General features: G+C 45.5%; 10 protein-coding genes across 10 annotated transcripts; 5 read left to right on the top strand and 5 right to left on the bottom strand.

Annotated features, from left to right (window-relative positions):
* The first annotated feature begins 21 nt into the window (after positions 1 to 21).
* On the top strand, positions 22 to 2,005 carry LOC4817980 (protein disulfide-isomerase A5). The gene is made up of 3 exons (XM_001357297.4): positions 22 to 835; positions 891 to 1,502; positions 1,562 to 2,005. Exons 1-3 carry the CDS (start codon positions 178 to 180, stop codon positions 1,822 to 1,824), a joined length of 1,533 nt encoding a protein of 510 aa, XP_001357333.2. The 5' UTR covers positions 22 to 177; the 3' UTR covers positions 1,825 to 2,005.
* A 296-nt stretch (positions 2,006 to 2,301) lies between these two features.
* LOC4817981 (uncharacterized) lies at positions 2,302 to 4,380 on the bottom strand. The gene is made up of 2 exons (XM_001357298.4): positions 3,374 to 4,380; positions 2,302 to 3,293 (listed from the first exon to the last, which is right to left on the bottom strand). The coding sequence occupies exons 1-2, from the start codon at positions 4,052 to 4,054 to the stop codon at positions 2,661 to 2,663; spliced, it is 1,314 nt and encodes a 437-aa protein (XP_001357334.2). The 5' UTR covers positions 4,055 to 4,380; the 3' UTR covers positions 2,302 to 2,660.
* Positions 4,381 to 4,996: 616 nt separating this feature from the next.
* Positions 4,997 to 7,468, top strand: Bdp1 (transcription factor TFIIIB component B'' homolog Bdp1). The gene is made up of 4 exons (XM_001357300.4): positions 4,997 to 5,128; positions 5,192 to 6,213; positions 6,273 to 6,601; positions 6,660 to 7,468. Exons 2-4 carry the CDS (start codon positions 5,223 to 5,225, stop codon positions 7,392 to 7,394), a joined length of 2,055 nt encoding a protein of 684 aa, XP_001357336.2. The 5' UTR covers positions 4,997 to 5,128; positions 5,192 to 5,222; the 3' UTR covers positions 7,395 to 7,468.
* A 100-nt stretch (positions 7,469 to 7,568) lies between these two features.
* ND-B22 (NADH dehydrogenase (ubiquinone) B22 subunit) lies at positions 7,569 to 8,295 on the top strand. The gene is made up of 3 exons (XM_002132292.3): positions 7,569 to 7,749; positions 7,825 to 7,964; positions 8,025 to 8,295. Exons 1-3 carry the CDS (start codon positions 7,652 to 7,654, stop codon positions 8,219 to 8,221), a joined length of 435 nt encoding a protein of 144 aa, XP_002132328.1. The 5' UTR covers positions 7,569 to 7,651; the 3' UTR covers positions 8,222 to 8,295.
* A 68-nt stretch (positions 8,296 to 8,363) lies between these two features.
* On the bottom strand, positions 8,364 to 9,081 carry LOC4817949 (DET1- and DDB1-associated protein 1). The gene is made up of 2 exons (XM_001357301.4): positions 8,926 to 9,081; positions 8,364 to 8,862 (listed from the first exon to the last, which is right to left on the bottom strand). Exon 2 carries the CDS (start codon positions 8,839 to 8,841, stop codon positions 8,521 to 8,523), a length of 321 nt encoding a protein of 106 aa, XP_001357337.1. The 5' UTR covers positions 8,842 to 8,862; positions 8,926 to 9,081; the 3' UTR covers positions 8,364 to 8,520.
* A 113-nt stretch (positions 9,082 to 9,194) lies between these two features.
* On the bottom strand, positions 9,195 to 10,584 carry Tap42 (immunoglobulin binding protein Tap42). Its single transcript, XM_001357302.4, has 2 exons — positions 10,310 to 10,584; positions 9,195 to 10,242 (listed from the first exon to the last, which is right to left on the bottom strand). Exons 1-2 carry the CDS (start codon positions 10,442 to 10,444, stop codon positions 9,253 to 9,255), a joined length of 1,125 nt encoding a protein of 374 aa, XP_001357338.3. The 5' UTR covers positions 10,445 to 10,584; the 3' UTR covers positions 9,195 to 9,252.
* Positions 10,585 to 10,665: 81 nt separating this feature from the next.
* On the bottom strand, positions 10,666 to 11,620 carry Grx3 (Glutaredoxin 3). The gene is made up of 3 exons (XM_001357303.4): positions 11,317 to 11,620; positions 10,979 to 11,241; positions 10,666 to 10,923 (listed from the first exon to the last, which is right to left on the bottom strand). The coding sequence occupies exons 1-3, from the start codon at positions 11,524 to 11,526 to the stop codon at positions 10,746 to 10,748; spliced, it is 651 nt and encodes a 216-aa protein (XP_001357339.2). The 5' UTR covers positions 11,527 to 11,620; the 3' UTR covers positions 10,666 to 10,745.
* A 169-nt stretch (positions 11,621 to 11,789) lies between these two features.
* Positions 11,790 to 14,366, top strand: Nnp-1 (Ribosomal RNA processing protein 1 homolog Nnp-1). Its single transcript, XM_001357304.4, has one exon. The coding sequence runs from the start codon at positions 11,934 to 11,936 to the stop codon at positions 13,890 to 13,892; it is 1,959 nt and encodes a 652-aa protein (XP_001357340.3). The 5' UTR covers positions 11,790 to 11,933; the 3' UTR covers positions 13,893 to 14,366.
* A 3,187-nt stretch (positions 14,367 to 17,553) lies between these two features.
* Positions 17,554 to 18,797, bottom strand: LOC6903450 (fibrinogen-like protein 1). Its single transcript, XM_002132293.3, has 2 exons — positions 17,822 to 18,797; positions 17,554 to 17,749 (listed from the first exon to the last, which is right to left on the bottom strand). The coding sequence occupies exons 1-2, from the start codon at positions 18,784 to 18,786 to the stop codon at positions 17,614 to 17,616; spliced, it is 1,101 nt and encodes a 366-aa protein (XP_002132329.2). The 5' UTR covers positions 18,787 to 18,797; the 3' UTR covers positions 17,554 to 17,613.
* A 3,078-nt stretch (positions 18,798 to 21,875) lies between these two features.
* On the top strand, positions 21,876 to 23,118 carry LOC4817952 (phenoloxidase-activating factor 2). The gene is made up of 2 exons (XM_001357305.4): positions 21,876 to 22,131; positions 22,197 to 23,118. The coding sequence occupies exons 1-2, from the start codon at positions 21,916 to 21,918 to the stop codon at positions 23,049 to 23,051; spliced, it is 1,071 nt and encodes a 356-aa protein (XP_001357341.3). The 5' UTR covers positions 21,876 to 21,915; the 3' UTR covers positions 23,052 to 23,118.
* The last annotated feature ends 79 nt before the right edge of the window (positions 23,119 to 23,197 follow it).

Raw genomic sequence — 23,197 nt, 5'->3', positions numbered from 1 at the left:
TATTTTTGATAGATATTCAACAACCCTACGTCCACGTCCTCTTCTCACTGCATTTGGCTATAAATTGAATTGCCGCTTAAAAACTGTATAAAACATGTAAATGCTCGGTTAAGGCAACAAAGACTATATCAATATACTCCGATAAAGCCCTTTAAGTGGGGAGTGCGAACAGCCCTGATGTGGATCTCAGGCCAGCTAGTATTGCTCCTTCTGGTGGCACTTGTTGCCGCTAAAACGAAAACTTCTGCTGTGCAGGAGGACGTGTCCGAATACAAGGACTTTAAGAAACTACTGCGCACCAAGAACAATGTCCTGGCCCTCTATGTGACTAGTGCCAAGGCGGCGGGCACTGAACTGAGGGTGTTCCGTGAGGCTGCAGAGGCGATACGAGGCACCGGTACCATGCTGTTGGTGGATTGTGGACAGCAGGATAGGAAGAAATTGTGTAAAAAGCTGAAAATCTCACCGGAACGGTACACGCTCAAGCACTACAAAGATGGCGACTATCACAAGGATTACGATCGACAGGTGAGTGTCGGTTCCATTGTCACGTTTATGCGTGATCCGTCCGGTGATCTGCCCTGGGAAGAGGATGCTGACGGCAACGATGTGCTGCACTTCAGTGATGCTGCCACATTCACGAAACACCTGCGCAAGGACATACGTCCCATGCTGGTTATGTTCTATGTGCCCTGGTGTGGCTTTTGCAAAAAAATGAAGCCTGACTACGGCAAGGCGGCCACAGAGCTCAAGTCCCAGGGTGGCTATCTGCTGGCAGCCATGAATGTGGAACGCCAGGAGAATGCCCCCGTGCGCAGACTTTTTAACATAACAGGTAAGCCTTTTGATACGTAAATTGCACTCCAAAGTCTAAACAATTTGCTGCGCAGGATTCCCCACACTGATCTACTTTGAGAACGGCAAGCTTCGCTTTACCTACGAGGGTGAGAACACCAAGGATGCCTTGGTGGCGTTCATGCTAAATCCCAACACAAAGCCCACGCCCAAGCCCAAGGAACCCGAATGGTCAGCGGATACCAACTCGGAAATAGTTCATCTCACCAGCCAGGGCTTTGAGCCCGCATTGAAAGAAGAGAAGTCCGCCTTAGTTATGTTCTATGCACCCTGGTGCGGCCACTGCAAGCGCATGAAGCCCGAGTATGAAAAGGCAGCGCTGGAGATGAAGCAGCAAAAGGTGCTCGGTTTATTGGCCGCCTTGGATGCCACCAAAGAGCAACCGATTGCCGAGAAGTACAAGGTGAAGGGATACCCAACGGTCAAGTACTTTGCGAATGGCGTCTACAAGTTTGATGTCAATGTGCGGGAAGCATCGAAAATTGTTGATTTTATGCGGGATCCCAGGGAGCCGCCGCCGCCACCACCGCCGGAGAAGAGCTGGGAGGAGGAAGGTGATAGCAAAGAGGTGCTCTTTCTCAATGACGAGACCTTCAGCTCGACGCTAAAGCGCAAGAAGCATGCGCTGGTCATGTTCTACGCCCCTTGTAAGTACGAAAATGAGTCCACAGTTGAATCAAATATTAAAATGCTGCCTTTTTTACAGGGTGTGGACACTGTAAGCACACTAAGCCAGAGTTTACAGCGGCCGCCACAGCGCTGCAGGACGATCCACGCGTTGCATTTGCCGCCATTGACTGTACCAAGCATTCCGCACTCTGTGCCAAATACAATGTCCGTGGATATCCAACTATTTTGTATTTCTCCTACCTCAAGATCAAGCTAGACTACAATGGTGGACGCACCAGCAAGGACTTTGTTGCCTACGTGAACAATCCGCCGAGCACAACGGACCACACCGAGCTGTGATACGCTGTCGACAACCTAACTAACGATAGTTCTCTCTCTCAATCTCCTTTGCAATCTCAGTTCGTGTAATAATTCTAGTTGTATTCCATTTATATTATTAACTTCCCCATTTACCGCAGAGTATATACATTTGTACGTATGCCTACGCCTGTGTTTACTAATAAATTATGTTTAAGCTTCATTTGAAAGCGACTTGTGGAAAAGAGAATTCCCGGGAATAGTACAAAAAATCCATATGAATGTCGTGTGCATGGCAAGGCCCACTCGAGACTGGCCCGTGAATGCAAAAGAGAATGACAGATAATTTTAAAACAACATGCATGTCGTGTGCATCACGCGGTACATTCAACGTACCACTTTGACAGACAACAGGCCATGTTCTTCTCATATGAGAATGTGACATAAAACAATGGAAAGGATGGTTTAATTTTCCACTCTTAGCATTTGACCTATTTTATAATATGGTACATGGAGGTATATGAAGTATAATTTTTATTGTACACGTAATTTCAATAATTTCTATTTGCTTTAAAAACATTATATAACCTAATATATTAATATATTTTGAATTCAATAGCTATATAGAGATATATCCTATATATATAAAGCCTTATCCTTGTGGCACACATTTCATGAGGGCAAACTGCCTACACTCTCGAATATTGCACATTTGCTTCGCTGTGGTGTTCTATGAAATTGGATTTAATGCTAGAAATATGTAGGTTTATTTTGCCAAAATATTTGAAAAATCGTTAGAAATAGATGAAGGGATCCAAGGGTATGTTTTGCAGGGCAGGGATGAGCCTTATGAATGAGAAGAGGAGATCCAGCTTAACTCAACGCTTCGTCTCATTGTCACGACTGTTCACCTTGGTCCGGGACAGACTTCCCAGCCAGCTGCCACGCTGAGCATTGGCCGTGTACTCCTCGTTGGCCAGGTTAAAGGTACTGAACATGTCCTTCATTTTGAGGGCACGCGTGCAGGCATAGTTCTTTGTGGCCACATACATTTTGGTTAGGAACTCGGGCATTTGCTTCTGGGTTACCCAAGACTTGATGTTCTGCGGTATGGGTATCCCTGGGTCATCGTAATAGGTGAGTATGAAATGCAGGCCAGGCTCGTGGAATCCGCGGAAGGGCTTGATAACCATAAGGCTCCAGTAGTCGGTCACCCTCACCTTTCCGGGCAGTGCTGGATATGTGCTGTGCTTGGCCCCGCGATTGCAAATGAATATCATCTTCCGCGTCTCATCCCTTATATAGCGCCGACAGTAGACATAGTCCCGGTTGGCAAACAGGCGCGGCCACTGCATTTCCCAGTAGATCAAATGCGAATTACTCCCCGGCACGGGATCCTCGCTTATAAGCTCCAGTCTCAGGGCCGTATCGTCCCACTGTCGGCGATAATCAAGATCTGTTTGCACATGGAGGAAATCGTCTGCCGTGATGTCATCAAAGCGTGCATAAACCTATTGGTAGGGTAGGGAACCACAAGCATTACAACCTCTGAAGATGTACTGAACATTGCACAATTTGCACTTAAGTTTACCTTATATGAGTATAAAGAGGACTGTTCCTCTCGCCTCCATATGCTAAACTCGTTTTTACTAAAGTACGGCTCCCATGTGTGATCGTCTTGTGCCTGGATTCGAACCACTCCCGCTGGCGCATCTCGAGTATCCAACTCCAAGGGCTTCTGGCAGTTGCGTATGGTACCGGTGTCCGGACCCGGACCCGGGCCCGCACCCGCACCTGGAACCAGCCCCTGCTTGCCCATCGACGGGACGTTTGCACCGCCCTTCCGACACCTCTGATTCCCCAACAGGCAGTAGCAGTATTTCATGTTCTTTGCCTTGCAGCGATCACATAGCTGGTTATTTGGCAGTGTGTTGATGAACTCAATGTCCCGCCGGCACATGTCGAAATTGGAGAGCGCCAGGCGCTCCTTGTTCCAGTCGAAGCCATCGCTGCCCATCCGCTTGATGTTCAATCCCATGAGGCCCACCGCACTCAGCATTAATCCACGTATAGGCGGTTGCAGCTCGCGACGGTAATAGGCGCGCCATAACTGCTTGAGACCCTGTGTACCGTAGACCGACTGATAGAATGTTAGCAACTGCTGGATGCGGCGAGAGCGCTGGGCGAAAATCGACTCGCACTGATAGCTCCAGGCGCGTAGAGTCTCCCTGGACTGGGTCTTTATTGCCAAGACAAATCGATTGAGCAGCATGCCGGCTAATTCAATTGTCTGCCCCCTGCTTGCATAACAGCTGAATGAGGGACGGGGCAGCTCGCTCTCTGTTATTAATGTTCCTTCCGCAATAATTTACTCGCACACTTTGTCACATTCGTTGACTTTAAACTGCAAAATTTTGTTTTTGTGTCCTGGCTATCGACTTGACAGGTGTCCCAATGCACGAGAGGTTGGTTATGTTATTTCAATGCTTATCATTTCTAACCAATTGAAAAAAACGTGCATGCTGCACAATTGTGCTCGGCTTATGTTATTGTTGGTGTTTTTGTGTCGTTACAGGGTGAAGTGCTGTGAAATGTGTGAGCAGTGTTGCCTACTTTTTATCAGAAAAAAAGCTGTTTCTACTTGACGAAAACGAAAAACAGCTTAGCATTTTCAAACAAAATCAAAAAAAAAAATAAACCTAAATAATGGTGTTTATAATTTTTTATTTAAGTGATATTTATTATGTATTTTATAGAATTTTCATTAACTCATCCGGTGCCATGGCACTTCGTGGTCAAAACAGCCTTTTCCAAGGCTTTGCGATCACCACCTGTATATTTAAATAAGAACTAGTTATATCCTTTCACTGAATAAAACTTTACTTTATGCACAGAATGCTATTGGTCCTGATTAGTTTCATGGAATTCCTTAGTTATGTATTAACCAGGTTAACCTGGCGTAATACCCGCTCAAATTCCGCGTTTGATTCCAATGCAGAATTACTGCTTCCCGCAATTCATCAATTTTTCCCGAATTTGGTCCTCAAAAAAAGCCAGATCTGACGGAAAAAAGCATAATTGGCAACACTGTCTGTAATAGACTTCGAGCAGTCGACAGCACTGAGCACTGGACAGTGGACACTGTAAAACACATTAGTCATATAAAGGCAATAAAATATTTGTATACAAGAATGCACCTATGCTCTTTAAAAAAAAAATTGTTTGTTTGGGGTGTCTGTTAAATACGTAATAGATATGATATTCTTCATAAACGTTTTTCTGCAAGCCTTGACGCACTGTGCTGTAGTCTTTAACGTTTACCAACTCTAGGCTAAAGAAACTCGTGGTGCGATTTTGTGTTTGTTGCACCAATTTTTATTTCAATTTGATGTGTGAAATTGCATTTCAGTTGGAAAAGGACTTAATAAAACTAGGAGAGGATGTCAATGCGGCGCCAGCGCTTCAAGGCTATGGCCAATCTTTCGCACGTCAAGCGCAAGGCGCGTAAAGAAGATCTTCAAGTGCCGAAGGATGAGCCAGAGGAGCAGGCGATAGGGACAGACGTTGAAGAAGAAGCCATTGCGGCGACTGGGGAGCTTGAAGATGCCGATGCAATGGCTTTCAAAATGCCCGTCAGCTCGGCTGGGCAACTGGAGGAGGTTTTTCAATCTGAGATCGAGGATAATGTGATACAAATGGATTTGCAGAAAACCGCGAATGGATACCCCATGTCGCCGAGCAAGACCCAGGCACGCCAACGAGTGCGTCCGACCCCTGTGTTTGGCCAGAGAAGGAATAGCTTTGTTGGTTCACCCATGGCCGGCGACTACGATGGGGAGTATCAGTCTCCAGCAACGCCCACACGCAGGGAGCGCTATCTCAGCGGCTCGTCGATGGGCACGCCGCAACAGGCAGCCTCGCCCATGCCACCGTCCCCGTACAAATACTTTCCACCTGTCATGAGTCCTGGAATGGGACGCATCCGCACGGAATCCACTTGCTCGGCTTACTCGGAAGGCGGCGGAAAGCTTCGCAAGGGGGACGATAAGAACCAGGCCATGCAAGCGGGACAGCGAGTGAACGCTCGAAGAGATTTCGAGACGCGCTTCAACAACGGTATTCCAGACAAATCAACTTTTAAAATGTTCGACATGATCTTCTACAACCCCCTAAACAATCCCATGGAACAAAAGCCCCTGGTTACCACAATAAAAGCAGAGTCCAGTGCTGAGGAAACGAAGCCCACTACAGATCAGCTGATAGACGCCAAAGAAGAGCCAACCTCAGCAATGCCCGTTCCCCAATTGAAACTCGATGCCAACGGGGAGATGATCATTGATGAGAAGACCCTGGAGATCGAAACCACAGCCGAGGTGGAAGCCCGCAAGGTGCTCGCCAACTCCTCGCTAATACTCATGGATGAGACTACTGGTAAGGCTGAAGCATGGTTATATTTCATATATATTAATATTTGCATTTATCCTGCATAGGTGACAATGGATTTTATAAGCGTCACAGGCGTACCCCGTACTGGTCTGCCGAGGAGACTGTACGCTTCTATCGAAGCTTGCAGATTATTGGCACGGACTTCTCTCTGATGTGCCAAATGTTTCCGCAGCGTACGCGGCGCGATCTCAAGCTCAAGTACAAGAGGGAGGAGCGAACCAATAGCCAGCTGATCAACAAGGCTCTGCTCTATCCCAAAGCCTTTAATATACAGGAGCTGAAGGATCAACTGGAGCAGGAGGATCGCGACCGTGTGGAAAAAGAACGCCAGTGGCATGATATTATGTCTGCTCAGGCTGGCAACACTAAGAAGGTGGGTTTGAGTTGTCTCAAGGTGTTATTTATAAATCTTAAAATTGTTCTTATTCTAGCGTACAAAATCGCTGGTAAGCAAAGCAGCGCGAAGCCTGAGCGATGGAGATACGGTCTATGAAAATGAGCATGTCACCAAAAAGATGTTCGGAAAACACGCCTGGGCCAAAAGATGCAAGGCTTTGAATGCGGATGAGAATGAAGGAGTCGGTGCGGCCAAGCGAAAGCCACGCCAACGCGTCTCGAAGAAAAATCAAATGGAGGATCAGGCCATGAAATCCATTAAGGAAGAAGCAGTCATCAAAACCGAACAAACTGGATGTAGTAATGTGAATAGAGGAGAGCTGCAGGAGGACTTAAATGCGCTTTTATCAGACGATCAAGAGTGTATACTAGATATTAGTAGGCCACGTGATAAAACCATCGTTAACATGGACGATGGTACCCTAAGCAATGTCAACGACATTGAAGCTGGATCTGATGGGCCAACGGACAAACCAACAGGGGCATTTTTAGTTGATTTAATTGCCGATCAAACATTATCCTCACAAACATTAGGCCCGGACAGGCCTGTCGCTTCGCCTGCTACCGAAAATGGCATAGAACAAATCCTTTCCGCGCTGTCAGAAGGATCATTGGTCCTTGTATCGTCCCAGGATCCCGAGAACGAGAATCGTGTCGTCAATGAAATTTATATGTATGACAAAAATACGGACGACTTGTGCGAGAGCCCGCTGAATATACCCGATCATATTGTTCAGTGTATCGTGAATGTTATGCAGCTAGAAGATTAATATGCATTTTGTATATACAAGATATCTAATTTTAATTGCTTATTATGTATAATTTATTAAATAATTTTGTTTGATACATTTACAAATATTTTCATAAAACTGTTGAAAATGAGACGGTATGTTTCGGTATATTTCTGAGGTATATTTTTTTATCGATAAGTCTGATTTTGACACCACTATTCGACAGCTGTTTTTGTTGCTGTGCTGAATCGGAGCAGAAATTTTATAGAATTTAACAAATTTAGCCAATAAAAACGATGGCCCAAGTCCCCTTGGCAATTGCTTCGCACAAGCGCCAGGTGTGCAGCTTGTACAAGCGTGCCCTGCGCAATCTGGAGGCGTGGTACGACCGCCGGCAAGTTTAGTTAAACATATCTGCTGCAGATTATATAATGACGAAGTGCATCTTGATTTGTTAACTCCCTAATAGACATGACTACCGCTATCGGGCTGTGCAGATGCGCGCACGTTTCGACGAGAACCGCTGCAAGGATCTGGGTGAAGGCATTCGTCTTTTGGCCTGTGGTCAGAAGGAGCTCTTCGAGACGAAGCATTTCCAGCCCAAGACCTGTAAGCAAAACAACCTGCCTCTAATTGTAACGTGAAACCATTGACATGTACCATTTACAGTTGCCAACAGCGCTGGTGGCTGCGCCTTCGAGCGTGAGGTCATCCCGCCCGATTGGCTTTTGGATTACTGGCATCCCCTGGAGAAGGCCCAGTTTCCCGAGTATTTCGCCAAGCGGGAGCAACGAAAGCAGCAGTACGTGGTCTGGTGGCAGAAGCAGTATGGAAAACCAGATCCAAAAGACCTGGGACACCATTAGATAGCCGTTAAAGTACTGTAGTCAAGTCCAATCATTGTCTTTAAAAAGGAAAAAATATATTGGAGCACCTCATACATGGTTTTTATAATTTTTATTTTGGATTACAGAATGTCTGCAACTCTGAGTATGTAAACAAAAAAAATCTGGTAATTGGACATTCGTTTAATACATATTCATAAATGTTTTTGTACTTGGTGAATTGATTAAAACATATTTATGTGTGCACATGAGGGGAGGGGGGATAAACGTAAGTATATATGCGTTCGTAGGTTCCTTCAGATTGGTCGGTGTCCTGACGCTCAGTTCAGCTCGTTGGGATCTATGCGTGGGCGCTTTTTGCTGTTGCTGCCATTACCAATGGGGGTGGAGCTGTTGGCGTTGCCCTCGTTGCCATGCTCCCGTTTACGCTGCAATGTCTTCTTGTCCCACTGTTGGGTGAGATAGCGCAGTAGCACGCATCGCTTGTCCATTACAATAAGCTGCTCCGAGGCCTCATCTTCGGTGGGCAAATACACAGAGGCGCGCTTTTGAGACGTTCGTATTCCGTGCTCGTTGCTCAGGTGAGTGAAATTATTGGAATCATGAATTGGCAGGCCCTTGATGAAATCGCTGACAGACATCTTGCTGGTTCTGTGTTGTTGCTACGGAATAACCAAAACTATTTGTTATCACTCTCGTTATTCGGACAACTTGACTGCTCTCACTTGCTTAATTGTGCGAGGAGTTTATTGAATTGTTTGCAATTGCGTATTTGTGCTTTTAAGCAAGACTTTTGATAATTTGTATGTGCCCTCAAGCCTTTTTGTTGTTATTAGTGGTGGTGGAGTTGGAATTAGAGCTGGAGAAAGATCGATGTTATCGATGTTTGGGACACCGATATTTTTTCTCAAGCACCGATGTTTTTAGATTGACACCAGAAGCATCTTATAGGCTGACAAATATATATTTTTAAAAATAAATCTGCACGCTGGAGTGTTGAGTAGTGTTTTTCTGTTTTTAATTATTAAAATACAAAAGTTTAAATGAGTTCCTTAGCTGCGATTATGACGATTTCCGTCCCCTCGGCGCACCACATCTTTGTACTCATCCATGCGCCGCATACGCGCCAGATTCTCTGGATCGTCCTCTTCAATTAGCTGGTCCTCCACGGCTTTCTCCTCATCCTCCTTCTCGTTGGGATCACGGGCAGCCGCTATTGCCTGGGCCTGATTTATTTTGGCCGACTTCTCCGCATCGGGGAATATGCCCTCGTCAACGCGCTGCTGATAAAACTCATCCACGCTCATGACGGGCAAGCTGGGATAGCCCAAGCCAAAAACGGCCTTCTGTGTAGCATTACGTGTGATGATAAATGGTTGCAGAGGCTTCGGCTTGGGTGCATGGTGGTGGTGATGACTATGACCATGACCATGGCCTCGTGATCCCGACGGTTTGCCAGATGTGGATGGAGTATCATCATCAGTGGTGGCTTCGCCACCTGCCAATCGAGCAATACGCATTTTGGACAGCTTTTGCATCATGCACAACGATTCCAATTCGTGCTTGCTGTCGATGATGCTCTTGTCCAGATATTTCAAAAAGAACTCCCTGCGAACTTCATCATCCGCCGTCTTATTTTGAACGGCAGCCCGCATTCTACCCATGTACTCATCGATTTCCTTCATCTTACGATACTGAGCAATTTTGTCATTGCGGTTAAAGGCGGCTTCCATGAGCTCCCGATGCTCGCTTTTTTCCACTTTGTTGTCCTCTTGCACTGTCCCCTTAGGGGCCTCACATAGCTCGTACTCCTGGCAACGTTGCAGATGGTCCTTGAAATAAATTTCCGCCAGATCCAAGATCTCTGTGCTGTTGGGATTGTTAATTTTGGTGGTAAGCTTCCCCAAAAAGTAAGGCAACAACATAAACTGCAGCGAATCGGTGGAGACTTCGTCAATCAGCTCGTTGGGACTGAACATGCCGACTTGATTCACGATCACTGTTGCCTCTTCAAAGTGGCCCAAGGCAGTTTTTACCTTGTTCTGTGGATACAAAATTACATCAATTTGCAGACTCCTACGCATACATATGTCGGATTGTATATCTCACCTGAAATTCGCTGCCATTGAATGGAAGCTCGCTTACGTCTAGCTCTTCATAAAGATTCCAGCCACTTAGGAAAATATCCGACAGCTTTTTGTCCTCGCCGCCTGCAGCTGCTGCGGCGGTATTTTCATCAGCCATAAATATTATTAATGATTTGCGAAAGGGTTTAAAATATATATGTTTATTTCACTTGCTTCGGTAAGAAATTTTGCGAATTTGACGCCGGTGACACAGCTGACAGTGTTGTACACTATCGATACTCGTCTGACACTCAGAAATATACCGAAAAATACGTTCTCAGTTTTAAAATATACCGTAAATATAGGGCTTGGCATAATTTCAAATGTATTTTGTTCAACTTTTATTAAATTATATAAAAGTCATTGGACATAGCGTATTTGTTCCTGATGTTGACGAGTCTAATGGAAAGGTCGTGCGTCTAACCCTTGAGGGTGGTTTCAAGCTCCTTGTTGGCCAGCAGTTCCTTTATAATGTCCAGGCCACCAATCAGTTCACCCTTTACATACACCTGGGGGTATGTGGGCCAGTCGGAGTAGGTCTTCAGGCCCTGGCGTACTTCCTCATCACTTAGGATGTCAAAGGTTTCATAAGGCAAGCTGTTGATGGAGAAATCTAGTCAATAGTTCTGATTCAACTAAACGATTTGAGTACCTAGTGTCATTTACAATAGCAATCAGCTGTTTGGAGAAGCCGCAGCGTGGAGCATTGCGATCCCCCTTCATGAATATCATTAGAGGAGCCGTATTGACCAAGGCCTTTAAGCGGTCATCCAGAGATTGCCCCGTGGCTGCCGCACTGCTAGCACTCTCGGCCAACTTCTTAGATTTGCTACTGATAGCGGCAACGTCCACACCGTCCACACGATCCACAGCGGAGCCCTTGGCAAAGAAAATAACTGTGGGAACGGCTTCAATCTTGTTGCCAAGCCCAGCCACAAATGGTTAGGAATATCTGTGTCTGCTTCGTTTCATCTATTTGATGATACTCACTTGATGCTTCATGGAAATCTCTGGGAATTGTTCGGCATTTAGGCTAATGAATTGCAGTTTGTCACCTAGCAGTTTCGACAGTTCTTCTAACACATCTTTGACCTGAGCACACTGCTCGGCCCAATCGGCGGCAAACAACGCAGCCGTTGTCTTGTCGGCATTAATCAAATTTTGATATTCCTCGGCATTGGACACGCTCAACACAGGCATTTTGAACACAATTTATTTGTATTTAATTTATTGAAATGTAAAATGAAATAAAAGCAAGCTGTATTTTTTATTATATCAGCTGGGAATAGTGTTGGTAAGCGGCGTGCGGAAATCGAACGAGTAGATTAAGTTTTTATAAATCAATGCATTGTTAATACTTTAAATATACCTTTGTATAAGTATATTAAATGGAAAATAATACATGCCCATGCAGGTTTACGAATATTAACCATTGTGGGGCATCAAACGTACCTTAAGCGAATGTACCTTTTCCGCAATTAATACTGACAATTACCGTGTTGTTAAACGACGCGAAGGGCCTGTCTATTATAGGATTTGTTTCAACACGTGCAGGCCGCATTCAATACACACAGCATACGAATTTTTGCAATTGAAATTAAAAGTTGATGAAAGCAGAAATGGTGACAAGGAAGAAGCCAGTCAAGCGCACTGCCGACGTGGCGGCCATTGATATAGATGGGGAGGAGCCGACACAGCCAAAGGTTCCGAAAGAGCTACTCGTCGTGGCCCAAGAGGTGAAAATTGTCCGCGCCCTGGCTTGCAATGATGTGACAAAAAGAAATCGCCAAATACGCAAACTACGCAAATGGTTCAAGCTACGAGCCAACAGCTCTTTCTCATTCACCGAAGATGACTTTCTGCGGATCTGGAAGGGGCTGTACTACAATATGTGGATGTCGGACAAGCCGCTGGTGCAAGAGGAGCTGGCCGAGCAGTTGGCCCAAATGGTGGACAGCTTCGACGGTAATACGGCTTGCAGTTTGTCGTATTTCAGTGCTTTCATGCGGACCATGTGCCAGGAGTGGTTCGGCATTGATCAATGGAGAATGGACAAATTCCTGATGCTTGTGCGCCGCATGCTGAGGTACGTGCTGCGGCTGCTCAAGCAGAGCAAGTGGTCGACCGAGCTGATCGAAGCGTTCAACAACAGCATGCTGCAGTCTGTCCTGGCGGATCAGCCCAAAAGCCGCGGCTTGACAATGCATTACTTGGACGTTTTCTTCGAGGAACTGGCCAAGGCGGCCGATGGCGAGATTACTGCCAGCCAAGTAAATCTCTTTCTGCGTCCATTTGTCAACTATATGGGCACTCAGCGCGATGCCAAGCTGGTGGCCCAGTGCCGGACAAGAGTTCTCTACCATTTGCTGTACCAAAGCGAATTGGGTCGAGAGTATAGCGAAAAATACAACGCCTGGAAGCAAATGGGCTTTCCGACCGCTTCCATCGATGACATCGAGAAACACGACTCTGGCTTTGACGAAGAAGATGACGAGGGCAACACTGAGGAGGAGCCGCAGCGTGCCACTTCCCTTGATCCACGCGCTGGCAATGTTGATGTACACATGCCAGAGCTGCCCCTCAATGCCGATTGTGTTTTGGATGAGCTCCAGACGCTGCTGCGCACAAACGACTTCAACAGCAAACGTCGCAAGGGTTTACGCAAACTGCTCCAAATCTTTGAGACCTATAAAAACGGAGAATTCCCATTGGGTGTGCGCACCATGCCCAAGGTAGAAGGCACAACCCTATCCGAATTGGTCGAGCAGAAGGTGGCCGACATTGAGGAGATGGAGGACGAGGTCTTTGGCACTGGCAGAAAACTCAAGAAACTCAACAAGTCCAAGCGCAAGCGCCTGCTGCAGTCCATCAACTTTGAGGAGGTCGACGAGCACAACTACGACGACATAATCGGCAAGGCTCTACCACCAGAGCTGCAGAAAAAGGTCAAACGCAATGCGAAGGTGCGTTCCAGTATCAACAACGCCTGGGTGGTGGAGGAAGTCAATGACGCCGAGGGGGCCGAGGTGGCCAAGGTGTCCAAGGTGGCCAAGGTGGCCAAGAAAGCCAACAAATCCAAGGAAGGCAAGGAAGAGACGCAGACCAAATCGAAGGAAAAGAAGGCGAAGAAGGCAGAGAAGTCGCAGCCCAAGGCGGAGCCAGAGGCAAAACCTGCAGATAAGAAAGCTGCCGACCCTCCAAAGCCAACCAATGGTTGGGAAGCACCTCTCGAGGCTGGTGAGGAGGAGTTCTTTCTTCCCTCGCGCAAACAGCAACTGAAACAGGTAAACAACACACTCCAGAAGTCCACGCCGCAGCCAGCCAAGTGTCTTCCACCCCAAGCGTCCACACCTCAGACGGGCAGTGCCAAGCGCGTCCAGATCCAAATCAAGCGCAATAGCTTCTATCCGAAGAGCGATTACTATCGTCAGCTGAAGCTATCCCCCGCATTGCCATACGATGCGGACCGTTTGCCCGGCAAGAGCGCCCTCAAGCCGCACGTGATGCCCGGACCCATCAATCCCAACTACAAGGGAGGCAAGCGCCTCTTCAACGACACCCTGTGACGTCGCGTCCGCTGGATGGGATTTGGACAAGGACGTTGACGTGATTGCTCGAACGAGTCATTCACCGACCGCCACGGACAGGCATATCCCCCAAGATCGGACCCCTGGAATATTATTTAGGGTTACAACTCCTGTAGGTCTTATACGATTTCGAAATATTCTTATTCGCTACCTACATACCGCTTGCGTAAGGTATTCTGTTAGATTACACTGAATATTGATTCTATTTAGTATAAGACCCTTTGTTAGATTCACCACCAACCATATGCATATATCCTTCATGTACTGCAGTTACTTTCATTTTGCTTGCTCCAGATACAGCGCTAAATCAAGACACATTTTATTTACGCTATAGGTATGCGTAAATGCGTAAATGCTTAAATTGATTGTAAAACACTTTAAGTTCTTAGGTTGCTATCTTTTGAGCCATTACTGAAATAAAAGCTAACATGCATGTGTAATATGAAACACGAATCATTGAATCTATGGTTTATCCCGGGAAACGGGTCGCTTCCGTCAAGTCAATGATTGAAACTAGAGCTCCCATGTGAAATACGAATCCCATTTTATATGTGGGCAAATTCGAACTGTTTAGACAATGAATGGTGGATCGCAGCCATACGATCCATCCATGAGTGTCTACGAGTCAGCGAAAATGGAATTCCTATTCGGCCTATTCGGTATTCTATTTCTCCAAAACGAAGGGTCGCTCTGTGCTTCCGAGATGGGGACTCGACTCGTCGATATTTTAGCTGTGTGTTCAGTATTATTTTACAGCAATATTTATGAATCGAATTAAGAAATAAAATGGGTTTTTTTGCAGAAAAACAAAAAAAGTAGAGAAGCGCTGACGTTCATAAATCATAAGCACCAGGATCTGTTCTCAAATGGAAATCAAACATATACAACCTCAGAACCACTTCATTTGCATTAAATCTGTTTAATTTTTTGCATATTTATTATAACAAATCATTTTTTGGCTCTGAGTCTGTATAAATCCCATAGGTATAATAATCCACATATGTATGTATATAATTTATAATGTAATAATATTCCCGTCATTGCCAAGTGAACTTCCGATTCGTTCAACAGGAGGATACAATAAATTGTCATAGCAGAATAATTGAAAACTGCACACCGCATAGGCGAATGCCTTAGTGGGCGGGCTGTGGGGGTGTCGGGTCCATAGATTGGTAGGTCCAATGGTAGTATTCATTTCCTCGAGGATAACATCTGTTCCACAGTGCTGGGACACGAAGTAACAAATTTACTTTCTACATATTTGACGCATGTCGTGTCCTGTCGCCAGCCCCAGCCCAGTCCCAAGCTTCCTTCTTCCACCTCGTTGCATGCTTCGCCACTTCTGTTGACAATCTATTTAAGCTGCGTAAATCTCCGCCAACGAAGTCCGTGCAGACACTCTTATGTCTGCATGAGGGTCTATTGTAGGGACTCGTCTTTAAGTCGTGTGTCTATCGAACAGCCTGGAAACTATACCATTCCCATATCCATCTGCATCTGCATCTCAATCTGCCTGCCGCCCACTCCCCACCTCCTGGGCGGAGGTTGTATGCCAGTGTTGTGTATTAAAACTTGTCGAAATTTTATTCAATTTACGTGCACTTAGGCGACGATTGTGCACTAAGATATGACGCAGAAGTGGAGCTAGTCTCCCATCCGCCCATCCGCCCAGACACAGTCCATCTTCACGGCGTTCTAGTGCACGGTAATAGATACGTATATTGTATTATATTATAGGAGATGCAATCGTTCCAATTTCCACCCACTTATCCAGCCCAGGCGCGGCTGTTAAGAGCTATTTATAGCTCTTTAATGGGTCTCTCTAGGCAGACTTTAAGTTATATTTAACCCAATCAAGGGGCTGTCCACCACCTGACCCTCGACCGATCATCCAGTCGCACAGTTCAAGTTCAAGTGCAAGGAATAACGATGTGGTTCGATGGGGGCGATAGTTATCTGTACAGTGGAGCCCTCATAGCCCCCCAATTATACGCAGAATAATACGCTGCCTAAAATGTGCAGTTGTTCAGACAGTTGACAGGCCAGAAGCTCAGGGAATTGTGTTTCGAGTGTAGACAATCCAGTCCGCATATATGTAAACAAAAGATTATTCAACGGAACTGCTTCTGCGATCGAATGGGAGTTGTATTACAGCTCCCGGAATTCGCCTGACCAGACGGAGGATTGCGGTGGGCATCGTGGGACTGGTCTATAAAGCAGGCAGACTGGTGGGGTCTGCCTTCAGTCGTTTCGGGATAGAGGCAAAGCTAAGCTCCCTTTTGTGTTGGCTGCCAAATATCGTTGCACTTGGATCGAATCCTTGGAGATGTTGGGACTCTGCTTGCTGGTGCAAGTGCTCGGTCTTTCGCTGAAGTCGGTGCATGGATGGCCGTTCGATTTACTTCAGGAGGATGACTTTGTCAGTGATAACCACGAAATTTGTAAAGACTGTGTGTTGAATCTTCGAGACTATGTGATCGTCATGCATTACAAAGAGGAGGAAGAAAATGCCCTTTATCCGTATATTGTTTGCACATGGTTCTGTTTTGGGCTTCTGCTGGTCCTTCGCCACTTCCGTCTACGTCATTATAAACTATAAGTTTTATAATAATTATATAACGAAACTAACAAAACAAAATATGACCTGTAAACGCACTATTCAATTATATGCACGATAATGTGTGTTTCGATTTGTATTTCACAATTATTGAGGGACCTGCTTTATACCCCCCTTGATTTTAGAGGACCAATGAAACTATATACTTCAAACATACTGTTGGGCTCCGAGAATGATCCTCCTCCAGTCCTCCAAAGCTGGGAAGCCCGTGGGTCCACGGCACGGTGGTCTGTGTGCCAAAGGTAGAATCTCTGGCTTTTGACTCGGAAGATGCGATCCCCTTAAGAGCAATAAACCAATCGTCCATAAACTCCCTGTGTCTGTTGATTCATCTCGTAGTTAATCGTGCCTTTCGTCCCTTACTTCTGCCAATTTTTTCATTATGCAAAATCTTTTCAAAATTTCATTGAGCCTATCCGTCTAAGGTATATACTCTGCTCATCCTAATGGAATATGCTTTTATATGTGGGGATCATCCTGGATAACTAAAGATTTACTCAAAGATTACAGGGGTACAGCGGTATATTCGATTCTTCTGTATGTGACAGCCAGAACGGACCGTTTCCAACCCCATGAAGTTTATTCATTCTTGATCAGCAGCAATATAGCCTAGTTCTCAGAGAAATAGGATTTTGTGTGCCCACCGCCCTATCACATCGCGAGAATCCATGTGCCATCCGCAAGGTGGAAGATACGAGAAAATATAAAACGCAGAATCATAGAGATCAATAGAAAGTAACGATATCTAGCAGAATCACATCGCGGTTGGATCAATAGCCAGAATTAGGAAAACCTTTTCCCCTGGCTGACTTTCTTGTTTCGCGCTTTCTCTCTCTGTCTTCCTCGTCCAACGTGGCGCCCCCTGGTGGGATATAGACAGATTTCAGGGATATATATTGTTTATGTTCAGTTTAAGCATAACATTAAATATTTAGAAGGTGGTAAAGTGAGTCAGAACGTAAAAATTTGTATATTTATTTATATATACATATATATTTGTATATATATTTAACTATAAACATCTTTTAGCATTAATTGAACTGCTTTAATTACGAATAGATCATTTAAGAACATATGTACATTCTATAGCGTTTTTTGCCTTATCATCATTTGAGAAAATGTAAGCGAGATTGTGAAGTCATAGTCTTTCCAAGTAGCCCAAATAATGCCGTCCCGCACTTCACATGTACCATCTTTATAATAGTTTCCATTGAGATGACTGTATTAATAAGAAAATCACATTATTAGTTCATAATAATTAATAGCGTTAAATTCGTAATAGAGTGAGTACCTTTTTCCGCAAGCAGAAAACCACCAACCACCTCCAAACATTTTCGCGCAATTCCTTTTCACATTAGCGTCATTATCCCGGTCCAAAGTGGAAAATTTCATGTTCAGTTGAAATTTAGTTAAAGAATCTCCGGCTGTTCCTGAATATTTTCCCAGCGATATCAGTTCGTAGGCTTCCTCCTCGCTCCCTATTTTGAAATCGTCGTAGCGAGCATACCTGGTGCTTCCATTACCATCTTGGAGTTGGATGTACAGCTCGTGAGGCTGGAGCAGGGTCATTCGATGGATTTTTTCCAGTCCCAGAAAGAAGTTCTCCCGGAGGTCGCCGAAACCCATTTTGTAGTCTGCCCAGCTCCGATTGAAGTTCTCGTTGGCGTTCACTCGCCTCTGGATGAGAGTCCAACCGGATCCAGAAACATTGGAACAACAATGCACAATGAAAGGGTCTGTATCGAACAACCTTATGCTGTGGACATTGGTGGAGTTGACAAAGGGTAAGCAACTGCTGGCCTCATATTTTCTTCTCAGCAGCTCTGTTTCTGAGGTTAGATTTTTGAATTGTGACTCTTTTTCGCGAACTGTGGATTCGAATGCTTTTAGCAAACCCTCTTTGATCGCCAGTTGGTCTTGGCCGTGTTTGATTTCCACCTCCTGATCATTTATTTTGGCATGGCATTTTTCGATTTCCTCCTTCGTGGAGATCAATTCATCACGGCTTTTATTGGTTTCTGTTTCTAAAAGTTGTATCCTGACCGTAAATGCTTTGATATCTTCCGTTTTGTTGGTCAGTTGTCGCTGGTACTCTTTTATTTGCGTTTCCAAATCGATTATTCTAGAACTTTTTAGCTCGTTTTTCTCGATCGTAGCATTTAGCTTAATAATCTCTGCTTCCGAACTATTTATTTTAGCTTCAAACTGTTTTCTCTTGATTTGTTCGTCTTTGTCTGCAATTTGTTGGTTTTTCATCTTGATTTCTTCGTCTTTATTTTTTAGCTGCCACTTTCGACCGGATAAAATGGTCAAAGAATAACTTTACAACTGAAAAACAATATTCACTGCACTGATCCTCTATGCTGCGTTCCTGCGGCAAATATACTTCTCGGTCTCCACTGGCGAGGAAGGATTCCCCTTGCAGCAAAAGCCAAAAGATGAACACCACAAAACCAGAGCTCCTCATATTCCACTTGACTCTCGCACTCGACTCTCGATTCAAAACCAAACTGAGTGGAATGCAGCCCATTACCATGTATAAATATAAATTATTTCTTCGTTTCTCACAATTAATCACATTTAAAAATGTATAGCTAAATGTCATAGCACATTCATGATAAGAAACGTCCCTTCCGTTGTGGTGTGATCTCAAGCTATCAACTCAGTGAGTAAGATTCTCTGCATTCGTCGTATAAGATATATGTTTATTTATAAATTTTGCATGCACTCCATAAGAAACTCCAACTCAAGCGGTTTGTAAAATGAGATGCAATAGATCAGTTGGATTAATAATAAGCCTCAGTTAAGAGGGTATTGCATGACGAAGGATGTGCTCATTGCATTCGTCAGGGAAGTGCCATTTGATCCTGTCGCTTGGGGTCGAGGACTATTGTGTCTTGTCTATCTTCCATTCGGAGAAGCACAGACTCGTAGAGAACGACCATGGCTGGATCAGATTGGATTACAATCCAGAAGCCAGAAGGAACACAAATAAATATGCAGTGGCGCGAATCCGGCTTTCCAATTCTGTCTCTCTCACTCTCACACACTCTTCCTCGTGCAGTGTGCGTGATCTGGCGGAAGAGAGCTGGTGGTGTGGGCTGGTGGGCTGGTGTGTGTGTGGGAATAAAAAGGAGATGTACAAAAAGATGTACAGAATCTATACGAGTATTTATCCCCCCTATAACTGATACACCTTTTGGGAATGTGATACCCTTTATACCCTTTCGAGGGTATGATACCCTATGTACATACCTGTCGCTGGACGCTCCAATAATAAACAAAAATCACCATCAAACACTGCGACTGTCGGTGACTCCAGAACTGAGACTTCATTAGCTTCAAGCTTTTTTTATAAAAAGAATCTTTGTATGGATCCAAATTCCAGAAGAATCGGTTTCAAGGATATGTTTTAAGTATAAGTTATAATAAAATATGTTTTAATCTGCTTTAAGCTAAAATATTGTTTTGCTTTCAACTTTATCTGTTTATTTTCTGTTCTCAGGACTTGCAGCTGAGTTGCAGGACTCCAATCGCAGCTAAGAGAGACGCTGGCATGAGTCATATTTATTATGCTCCGCTCAGAGCTGAGTTGAGTGTGGCCCTGAGCCAGAATGCACTTAAGAGAGCCAACTGAAACCGAGTTGAGTTTGTGCTGGAGCCGAAAGGTAGCTAAGAGAGCCGCTGTAGCCCAGTTGCAGTGAATATTGAGTGGATGGCTTCGGCAAGAGAGTCTGAACTGGCGACTCAACTCAATGTGGATTTCAGCTCGGGACTGAGTGCACCTTGAGTGAGTTCTTTAAGTGGAATGGAAATAAGTGGTGTCTAGTGCAAGCCTTTCTAAGCCTTATTTTGTCAGTAGTTTTACTGAGAATTCCTAATAATAATAATACCTTATATACCCAATAATTCCTAATTACAGCATTGATTTCAATAATAAAAAAAAATTACAAAAAACATTTACAATAAATAACACTTTTGTTTTTAATAATTTTATATTTTTAGAATAGGTTTAATTTTTGTAGCTCAAAACATTTATACATATGTCCATAATATGTATTGCACATATGCACATGAATACAAACCTTAATTTAACATAAAAAAACGCCTATAAAAACCAACAAATTATTGATAAATAAATAAAATTAAACACACAAAATATATATAAAAATAATACAAATTGAAATGGAAAATATATTTAAATCGGCGATATCTTAGCATTACCTGACTAAACAAAGCAGCCCCAACTGGATGGATGCACTTCCAATGCTCTGTGCTTTGTTTTTCACAGTCATCGCAAGAGCCAATCCGCGGAATGATTTTTACTAGAATCATCATACATCACCTGATGACAGGATACGACCTCGGAGCCACATCATTTGCATAAAATCCTTGGCTCTGAGTCTGTATAAATCACATAGGTATAATAATCGACATATATTTAGTACATAATGTAATAATATTCCCATCATTGCCAAGTGAACTTCCGATTCGTTCAACAGAAGGATATAATAAATTGTCATAGCAGAATAATTGAAAACTGCACACCGCATAGGCGAATGCCTTAGTGGGTGGGCTGTGGGGGTGTCGGGTCCATAGATAGGTAGGTCCAATGGTAGTATTCATTTCCTCGAGGATAACATCTGTTCCACAGTGCTGGGACTTGATTTAAAAAATTTACTTTCTACATATTTGACGCATCCGTCGTGTCCTGTCGCCAGCCCCAGCCCAGTCCCAAGCTTCCTTCTTCCACCTCGTTGCATGCTTCGCCACTTCTGTTGACAATCTATTTAAGCTGCGTAAATCTCCGCCAACGAAGTCCGTGCAACAAATTTGCAGACACTGTTATGTCTGCATGAGGGTCTATTGTAGGGACTCGTCTTTAAGTCGTGTGTCTATCGAACTATACCATTCCCATATCCATCTGCATCTGCATCTCAATCTGCCTGCGGCCCACTCCCTCCTTCTGGGCGGGGGTTGTATGCCAGTCTTGTGTATTAAAACTTGTCGAAATTTTATTCAATTTACGTGCACTTAGGCGACGATTGTGCACTAAGATATGACGCAGAACTGGAGCTAGTCCCCCATCCGCCCATCCCCCCAGACACAGTCCATCTACACAGCGTTCTAGTGCACGGTAATAGATACGTATATTGTATTATATTATAGGAGATGCAATCGTTCCAAATCCCACTCACTTATCCAGCCCAGGCGCGGCTGTTCAGAGCTATTTATAGCTCTTTAATGGGTCTCTCTAGGCAGACTTTAAGTTATATTTAACCCAATCAAGGGGCTGTCCACCACCTGACCCTTGGTGAGGCTATAAAAGCCGGGGGTCGGCCGATCATCCGGCCGCACAGTTCAAGTTCAAGTGCAACGACAACGATGTGGCTCACTCCGATAGTGGTTGGGTGCCTTGTGGGCTGCCTTGCAACGGCAGCTCTGGGATACAAGAGCTGTGCGGCGGAGAAGCAATGTGTGCCCTCCGAGCAGTGCAACGAGGGTCTCCTGGTGGATGGGCACTTCTATCCGGATCGCAGCCGGACCATGTTGGACGAGCAGTGTCATTATATGGAGAAGTGCTGCAACGCCCACGATACGGTGAGTACTGATCATTATTCACAGATAGACACTCCTGTACTCGTACTCGTACTCCACTCGAACAGCTACCCGCGGCCAGGACTCTGGAAGGAGCCAACTCCTGGCAATGCGGAGGACGCCATGATCTCTGGTACTATCTCCGGCCGTGGGGATACAAGCAGCAGGAGGCCAAGTTCGGCGAGTTCCCCTGGCTGGTGGCCATTTACGGGTCCGATGGGTATCTGTGCAGTGGCGCTCTCATATCTCCACGAGCCGTCCTCACCACGGCCCGTTGCGTGCAGAACGAGAGTGCCGAGGAGCTTCGTCTGGTGGCAGGCGAATGGGATGCCGCCGTGGAGTTGGAGCCGCAACCCCATCAGAGCCGAGCGGTGGCCGAGCTGCTGCTGCATCCCAACTATACGCAAACGCCAGTGGCCCACAACATAGCAGTGCTGCTGCTGGCCAAGGAGTCTTCTCCCTTTGAGCTGGCGCCCAATGTTCAGCTGATTTGCCTGCCTCCGCCCCAGATGGTGTACAACTACAGCCAGTGCTATGTGTCCGGGTGGCGGCGAAGGGACTTCGGTGGGTCCGAGACCCTGCCCAAGCGCTGGACCCTCTACGCCCTGCCGCGGGATCAGTGCATGGCGAAGCTCCGGCTGTCCTACCTGGGTCGTCGCAACTCCCGCAATGACACGCTGCTCTGCGCTGGCGGGGACAAGGGTGACTTTGTCTGCGGCGATGGCGGCATGGATGGCGTGCCCCTGATGTGTCCGCTACCCGGCCACGACGATCGCTTCGTTTTGGCCGGCCTGCTGGCCAGGCCCGGACGCTGCGACGGCCCCCAGCTGCTTGGAATTTACACCAACTTGCTGTTCTACCGCCAGTGGATAGACCAGAAGCTCAGGGAACGCGATCTCGACATACGGCAGTACATGGTGTAAACGGATTGGGTGTCGAAAGTATCGAGTACCCGCATATAAACAACGATTATTCCACGGAAACTGCTTCTGTGAGTGCCTTTGTTTCTGAGTCTGATCGGATTACGGAGTCTGATGCCGGGAACTGTCGTGGCACTGGCACCGTAAGC

This window comes from Drosophila pseudoobscura, chromosome 4, assembly GCF_009870125.1.
Source record: "Drosophila pseudoobscura strain MV-25-SWS-2005 chromosome 4, UCI_Dpse_MV25, whole genome shotgun sequence".
Lineage (NCBI taxonomy): Eukaryota > Metazoa > Arthropoda > Insecta > Diptera > Drosophilidae > Drosophila > Drosophila pseudoobscura.
Note: the sequence above shows the minus strand (reverse complement) of the source record. Positions and strands in the feature narration are given on the sequence as shown.